The sequence below is a fragment of the Mobula birostris genome, chromosome 4 (genome assembly GCF_030028105.1).
Source record: "Mobula birostris isolate sMobBir1 chromosome 4, sMobBir1.hap1, whole genome shotgun sequence".
NCBI classification, from domain to species: Eukaryota; Metazoa; Chordata; class Chondrichthyes; order Myliobatiformes; family Myliobatidae; genus Mobula; species Mobula birostris.
In genome coordinates, this window is record NC_092373.1 from 13,839,298 (window position 1) to 13,847,337 (window position 8,040).

General features: G+C 44.8%; 1 protein-coding gene across 1 annotated transcript in view; it reads left to right on the forward strand.

Moving 5' to 3' along the window:
• Window positions 1-8,040, forward strand: part of dhx36 (DEAH (Asp-Glu-Ala-His) box polypeptide 36) — a 132,091-nt gene that overhangs the window by 42,216 nt on the left and 81,835 nt on the right. The window contains exons 7-9 of the mRNA XM_072256930.1: window positions 1,851-1,925; window positions 2,973-3,146; window positions 4,239-4,254. Coding sequence (XP_072113031.1) covers window positions 1,851-1,925; window positions 2,973-3,146; window positions 4,239-4,254 — 265 coding nt within the window. The remainder of the gene's footprint in view (window positions 1-1,850; window positions 1,926-2,972; window positions 3,147-4,238; window positions 4,255-8,040) is intronic.

Consider the following 8,040-nt stretch of genomic DNA (forward strand, 5'->3'; position numbering starts at 1 on the left):
GCACATCTTTCCCTCCCCCCCTCTCTCTGCATTCCGCGGGGATCGCTCCCCACACAACTCCCTTGTCCATTCGTCCCCCCCATCCCTCCCCACTGATCTCCCTCCTGGCACTTATCCGTGTAAGCGGAACAAGTGCTACACATGCCCTTATACTTCCTCCCTTACCACCATTCAGGGCCCCAAACAGTCCTTCCAGGTGAGGCAACACTTCACCTGTGAGTCGACTGGGGTGATATACTGTGTCCGGTGCTCCCGATGTGGCCTTTTATATATTGGCGAGACCCGATGCAGACTGGGAGACCGCTTTGCTGAACATCTACGCTCTGTCCGCCAGAGAAAGCAGGATCTCCCAGTGGCCACACATTTTAATTCCACATCCCATTCCCATTCTGACATGTCTATCCACGGCCTCCTCTACTGTAAAGATGAAGCCACACTCAGGTTGGAGGAACAACACCTTATATTCCGTCTGGATAGCCTCCAACCTGATGGCATGAACATCGACTTCTCTAACTTCCGCTAGGCCCCACCTCCCCCTCGTACCCCATCTGTTACTTATTTTTATACACACATTCTTTCTCTCACTCTCCTTTTTCTCCCTCTGTCCCTCTGAATATACCCCTTGCCCATCCTCTGGGTTCCCCCCCCCCCGTCTTTCTTCCCGGACCTCCTGTTCCATGATCCTCTCGTATCCTCTTTTGCCAATCACCTGTCCAACTCTTGGCTTCATCCCTCCCCCTCCTGTCTTCTCCTATCATTTTGGATCTCCCCCTCCCCCTCCAACTTTCAAATCCCTTACTCACTCTTCCTTCAGTTAGTCCTGACGAAGGGTCTCGGCCTGAAACGTCGACTGCACCTCTTCCTACAGATGCTGCCTGGCCTGCTGCGTTCACCAGCAACTTTGATGTGTGTTGCTTGAATTTCTAGCATCTGCAGAATTCCTGTTGCTAGCATGCAGGTCATCTTTTTGGCAAGGTGTAACCCCTGCTTAGCTCCCCCCTCCCCCCCGATCAGGATCTCATGGAACATTAGAAGCAGGCGGTGAATGGTCATATGAGCAGCTGGTACTTATCACAAGTCCCGGTTATGCCAGGCAGACATTCTGTGAAGAGTGTTGATAATGGCTGGGTTTACCCTTATAAAGACACTGCCCAGGAGAAGGCGATGGCAAACCACTTCTGTAGAAAAAAAAATTGCCAAGAACAATCATGATCATGGAAAGGCCATGATCGCCCACGATGTGATACGAAACAGCACGTAATGAGTGAATGTGTGGTATGTTCTGACATAACTGCTGGTAGAGGCAGATCCATTATAGGGATATTCAAGAGACTCTTTGATAGGCCCACAGATGAAAGGAAATGGAGGGCTATGGGGGAGGAGGGAATGGTTAGATTGATAGTGGAGTAGGTTAAAACTCAACGTAATGGGCTGAAGGGCCTGTACTGTTCTGTTTTAAAGGCACTAGATTACTGCGTGTATATATTAGCATGCCTAATTTTTAAAAAAAGAATGTTAAAGTCAAGTTTATTCTTGTGCACTGCAACAGCATCACAGGCACATGGCATGAGAGACACACCATTCACAAGGTAAACATCAACATAAATTATCCAGGGAAAAAACAAGCAAGCCAAGACAGTCTTAGTGCAAATAGTCAGCATTGCTATTCTGACAAGCATTGCTATTAAGGTCATGCAGGTTGGTTTGAGAACTGAATGGAAAATGTTGAAGGGATATATAATTGCTGATGGTGTTATTGGATGTCCATTTCAGAGCTACATGAATTATAATTAGCTGGCTGAAAGGTAGCGTTTTGCTTTTTTAACGTTCATACTTCCCTTGCTTCACAGTCGCTTTCCACGCAAACAAGGTTCCATTTTGTACTGCACTACAGGAATTATTCTCCAGTGGCTTCAGTCAGATTCGTAAGTATGCATTTAATTAGTATGTTATTGCACTTTAATCTATATTAAACTTGATTCCATTGCAAGAGCATAAAGTCATTAGTAATGTATTTAAAGTTGTAAAAGGGCAGCATGATGGTAGAGTAGTGATTAATGCAGTGCTTTGCAGCGCTAGCTTTAAAATCGGTGTGCGATTCTGCTGCTGCCTTTAAGAAGTTTGTATGTTCTTCCAGTGAATGCATGGGTTTCCTCCCAGCACTTTGGTTTCCCCCCACGTTCAGAAGGCGTACAGGTTAGGATTAGTAAGTTGTGGGCGTATTATGTTGATGTTGGAAGTGTGGCGACACTTGCGGACTGCCAGCATTTCACTGTATGCTTTGATGTGTGTGTGACAAATGAAGCTAATCTTTTTTTCTAAATGGTCTTGATTTGTCAAGTTCCCAAGTTCAAAGTTGAAAATAAATTTATTATCAAAGAACATGTGTCACCATATACAACCCTGGGATTTTTTTCCTTGCGGGCATTCACCGTAATTACAAGAAACACAACAGAAGCAATGACTTGCCCCCAAGAAGGAGAAGCAAACAACCAGCGTGTAAAAGATAACAAACTGTCAAATATAAAAAGAAGGGGGGGAAAATAAATAAGTAATAGATAGCAAGAACATGGGATGAAGAGTCGTTGAAAATGAGGCCGTACAGTAGGTTGTGGGAACAGCTCCATGATGGGCAAGTGAAGCTATGTGATGTTATCCCCTCTGGTTCAGGAGTCTGATGTTTTAGGGATAATAACTGCTTCTGAACCGGAGCCCTGAGGCTCTTGCACCTCCTTTTGGATGGCCCCAGTGAGAAGAAAGCATGGTGTGCATTGTAGGGGTCCTTGACGGATGCTACTTTCCTGCAAGAGTGCTCTGTGTAAGTGCGCTCGAAGGTGGCGAGGGCTTTACCATGATGCACAAAGCTATATCCATTACTTTGTGTAGGCTTTTCTATGAACGGGCGTTGCTGTACTTAGTCAGATGCTGCTCCTGACCTGGTCTTGTTAACAGGTTTAAAAACCTCTTTGCAGCCTTTTGTCTACCATCAGCCACCTTGTTTTGGATGAAGTTCACGAGAGGAGCTTGCAGTCCGATGTGCTGATGACCATCGTGAAGGACGTTTTGGCTTTCAGATCGGATTTGAAAGTGATATTGATGAGCGCAACTCTCAATGCTGAACAGTTTTCAGAGTATTTTGGTGAGTGGTATAGAAAATTTCTACTGGGATCTCAGCTTAATCGATTGTTATCCACTATTAGCACTGCTATTGAGAGTGTGACATAGCAATCTATTGCACACCGAGCATAGGACATAGAGCAGTACTGGGATATGACTTGTAGTTGTCTATTGCACACCGAGCATAGAACATAGAACAGTACTGGGATATGATGTAGAACATAGAACAGTACTGGGATATGACTTGCAGTAGTCTATTGCACACCAAAGATAGGACATTGAGCAGTACTGGGATATGACTTGTAGTTGTCTATTGCACACCGAACATAGAACAGTACTGGGATATGACTTGCAGTAGTCTATTGCACACCGAACATAGAACATAGAGTAGTACTGTGATATGACTTGTAGTCATCTATTCACACCAAACATAGAACATAGAACAGCACTGGGATATGACTTGTAGTCGTCTATTGCACACTGAACATAGAACGGTACTGGGATATGACTTGTAGTTGTCTATTCACACCGAACATAGAACATAGAGCAGCACTGGAATGTGACTTGTAGTCGCTATTGTACACCGAACATAGTACAACACAGTACAGGCTCTGCAGTCTGTAATGTTGTGCTGACCTTTTAACCTTATCTAAAATCAATCTATGCCTTCGCTCCCAAATTGCTTTGCATTTTTCTTTCAAGCATGTGCCTGTCTAAGTGCCTTTTAAATATCCCTAATGATCTACCTCTACTACCACCCCGGCAGTGTACTCCATGCACTTGCCACTCTGTTTATTTAAAAAAAACAAAAAAAAAAATTGCCTTTGACATTCATACCCCCTGTACGTTCCTCCAATCATCTTAAAGCAGGGCTTCCCAGTTGTATTTATGCCGTGGGCTCCAGTCATTAACTGAGGGGTCCATGAACCCCAGGTTGAGAACCTCTGTCTTAAAGTATGTCTTCTCGCATTAGTCATTACCACCTTGGGAAAAGACTTTGGCTGTTCATCTATCTATGCCTCTTAACATCTCGTACACCTCTATCAAGTCACCTCTCATCCTCCTTTTCTCCAAAGGTGAAAGCCCTAGCTTAACCTTTCCTCACATGATATGTTCTCCAGTGAAGCCAGCATCCTGGTAAATCTCCTCTGCGCCCTCTCTAAAACTTCCACATCCTTCCTATAATGAGGCGACCGGAACTGAACACAATACTCTGTTTCTAATGAGCTTTATAGAGCTGCAGCATAGCCTTGGGGCTCTTGGACTCAATCCCAATTATTGAATGAATACACACTCTACACATTCGTAACCACCCAAACAATGTATGGCAATTTTGAAGGGTCTGTGGAGTTGGACTTGAAGATCCCTCTGTTCTTCCAGAATACTATGAATCCTGGCATTGACCTTGCACTTCGGGTCCTGCCGAAGGGTTTCAGCCTGAAACATCAACTATACTTTTCTCCAAAGATGCTGCCTGACCTGCAGAGTTCCTCCAGTATTTTGTGTGTGTTGCTCCAATTTGCAGCATCTGCAGATTTTCTTGTCTTGTACTTTGCCTTCAAGGTTTGACCTTCACTCTTTTCTGGATTGCAATCCATCCAAAATAAGCATATCAAACAAGAAGAAATCACATTTCTGTTACAAAAAAATGCAAATTTTTTTATAAGAAAATGTTATGATTGGAGCATAGTTACATAAAGTTCAAAGTTAATTTATTATCAAAGTACTTATGTCACCATTCATTTCCTTGCGGGCATACTCAATAAATATATTTTTTTAAGGCGTCCGTTAGTCTTGCGAGACCATGGATCTGCGCCTGGAAAGTCTTCACTCTCCAGGGCGCAGGCCTGGGCAAGGTTGTATGGAAGACCAGTATTTGCCCATGCTGCAAGTCTCCCTTCTCCACAACACCCATGTTGTCCAAGGGAAGGGCAAGGGCCGATACAGCTTGGCACCAGTGTTGTTGCAGAGCACTGTGTGGTTAAGTGCCTTGCTCAAGGACACAACACGTTGCCTCAGCTGGGGCTTGAACTCACGACCTTCAGGTCGCTAGTCCAATGCTTTAACCACTTGGCCACGTGCCCACACTCAATAAATATATAATATAGAATAATAGTCATAACAGAATCAATGAAAGACTGCACCAACTTAGGCATTCAAAGATAACCAATTGTGCAAATACAAAAAGAAATTGGGAATAATAATAAATAAGTTATAAATATCAAGAACATGAGATGAAGAGTCTTTGAAAGTGAGTCCATAGGTTGTGGGAAAAGTTCATTGATAGGGCGAGTGAAGTTATCTCCTCTGGTTCAGGACCCTGATGGTCGAGGGGTAATAACTGTTTCTGAATCTGTTGGTGTGAGTCCTGAGGCTCCCGTACCATCACCTTGATGGCAGCAGCAAGAAGAGAGCAGGTCCTAGGTGGTGGATATTTCATGTAGATGTGCTCAGTGGTGGGGGTGGCCTTACCTATGATGGACTGAGCCATATCGACTACTCTTTGTGGGCTTTTCCGTTTAAGGGCATTGGTGTGTACATACCAGGCTGTGATGCAGCCAGTACATGTATTCTCTCCACTGCACGCTATAGAAGTTTGTCAACATTTTAGATGTCATGCAAATCTTTGCAAACTTCTAAGTAGAGGCACTGTTGTGCCGCCTTTGTAATTGCACATACATGCTGGGCCTGGGACAGATCCCCCGAAATAATAACACGGAGGAATTTAAAGTTGCCGTCCATCTTCACCTCTGATCCTCTGAGGACTGGCTCATGGACCTCTGGTTTCCTACTCCTGAAGTCAATAATCACTTTCTAAGTCTTGCCGATCCTGAGTGAGAGATGGTTGTTGTGGCACCATACAGCCAGATTTTCAATCTCCCTCCTACATGCTGATTCATCACCCCCTTTGATTCAGCCTAATGATGTCACCAGCCAACTGGAATTTGGCATTGGAGGGGCATTAACAGAAGTTAGAGAAGTCAATGTTCATGCCAGCAGGTTGGAGGCTATCCAGACGGAATATAAGATGTTGTTCCTCCAACCTGAGTGTGGCTTCATCTTTACAGTAGAGGAGGCCGTGGATAGACATACCTGGTCCATTTCCGACACCTCCCTCCCCTTTCTAGATCTTACGAGGGGGAGGTGGGGCATTAGCAGAAGTTAGAGAAGTCAATGTTCATGCCATCAGGTTGGAGGCTACCCAGACGGAATATAAGGTGTTGTTCCTCCAACCTGAGTGTGGATTCATCTTTACAGTAGAGGAGGCCGTGGATAGCCATGTCAGAATGGACATCGGTAGATAAGCTGTCTCCAGAGATAGAGACAGAAAGATCTAGAAAGGGGAGGGAGGTGTCGGAAACAGACCAGGTATGTCTATACACTGCTTCCTTTACTGTAAAGATGAAGCCACACTCAGGTTGGAGGAACAACACCTTATATTCCGTCTGGGTAGCCTCCAACCTGATGGCATGAACATTGAATTCTCTAACTTCCGCTAATGCCCCACCTCCCCCTCGTACCCCATCCATTATTTATTTAGATACACACTTTCTTTCTCTCTCACGCCTTTTTCTCCCTCTGTCCCTCTGACTATACCCCTTGCCCATCCTCTGGTTCCCCCCCCCCCCACCTTTTCCTTCCCCCTGGGCCTCCTGTCCCATGATCCTCTCATATCCCCTTTGCCAATCACCTGTCCAGCTCTTGGCTCCATCCCTCCCCCTCCTGTCTTCTCCTATCATTTTGAATCTCCCCCTCCCCCTCCCATTTTCAAATCTCTTACTAGCTCTTCCTTCAGTTAGTCCTGACGAAGGGTCTCGGCCCGAAACGTCGACTGTACCTCTTCCTCGAGATGCTGCCTGGCCTGCTGCGTTCACCAGCAACTTTGATGTGTGTTGCTAGTTTTTTTTGAACCTTTCCTAAGCTTTGCTTTTCTTCTTGACTACATTTTCTACATCCTTTGTACACCACGGTTCCTGTACCCTACCATCCTTTCTCTGTCTCATTGGAATGTACCTATGGAGAACACCACGCAAATATCCCCTGAACGTTTGCCACGTTTCTGCCATATATTTCCCTCGAACATCTACTTCCAAGTTCCTGTCTGATAGCTTCATATTTCCCCTTACTCCAACTAAGCGTTTACCTGACTTGTCTGCTCCTATCCCTCTCCAATGCCATGGTAAAGGAGATAGAATTGTGATCACTATCTCCAAAATGCTCTCCCACTGAGAGACCTGACACCTGACCAGGTTCATATCCCAATACTGGATCAAGTACAGCCTCTCCTCTCATGTCTGATCTAACCATGGATTCATCTCCACCTGCCTGCCTTTTCCCCATAACCCTTAACTCCCCTAGTATGCAAAAATCTCTCCAACCTTGTCTTTAATATAATTTACTGAGGTGGCCTCCAGTGCTTCATTGGGTAGAGAATTCCACAGATTCACCACTCTCTGGGAAAAGAAGTTCTTCCTCATCTCAGACTTAAATCTACTCCTTCGAATCTTGAGGCTATGGCCCCTATGGGGGGGGGGGGCAGGGCTGTAATAAATCAGCCATGATGGAATGGCAGAGCAGACTCAATGGACTGAAAGGCCTAATTTTACTGCTATTTCTAATGGTCTAATTCATCTTTTTCACCTTAGTTGGGGGATCTGTTGACTTTTAAATCTGGCATTAAAGTTTGTGGATACTTGACAATAAAGTGGTTATCAATGTGATTCACTTGAGTTAAAAATTCTGCAGCCTTTTGTGTCATTCCCATGTAACCTAACCGAATTGTTGAATCAAGACGAATCTCATTCAGAAATGCGAAGCAGGCATTCGTGGCAATATATAACCCTGTGGCAGTCTGAGTAACGTTAAAGGCTTTGAACCTTCGTGACAGATGTTTTTCATTGTTTGGAATCCTCATGCTTTATT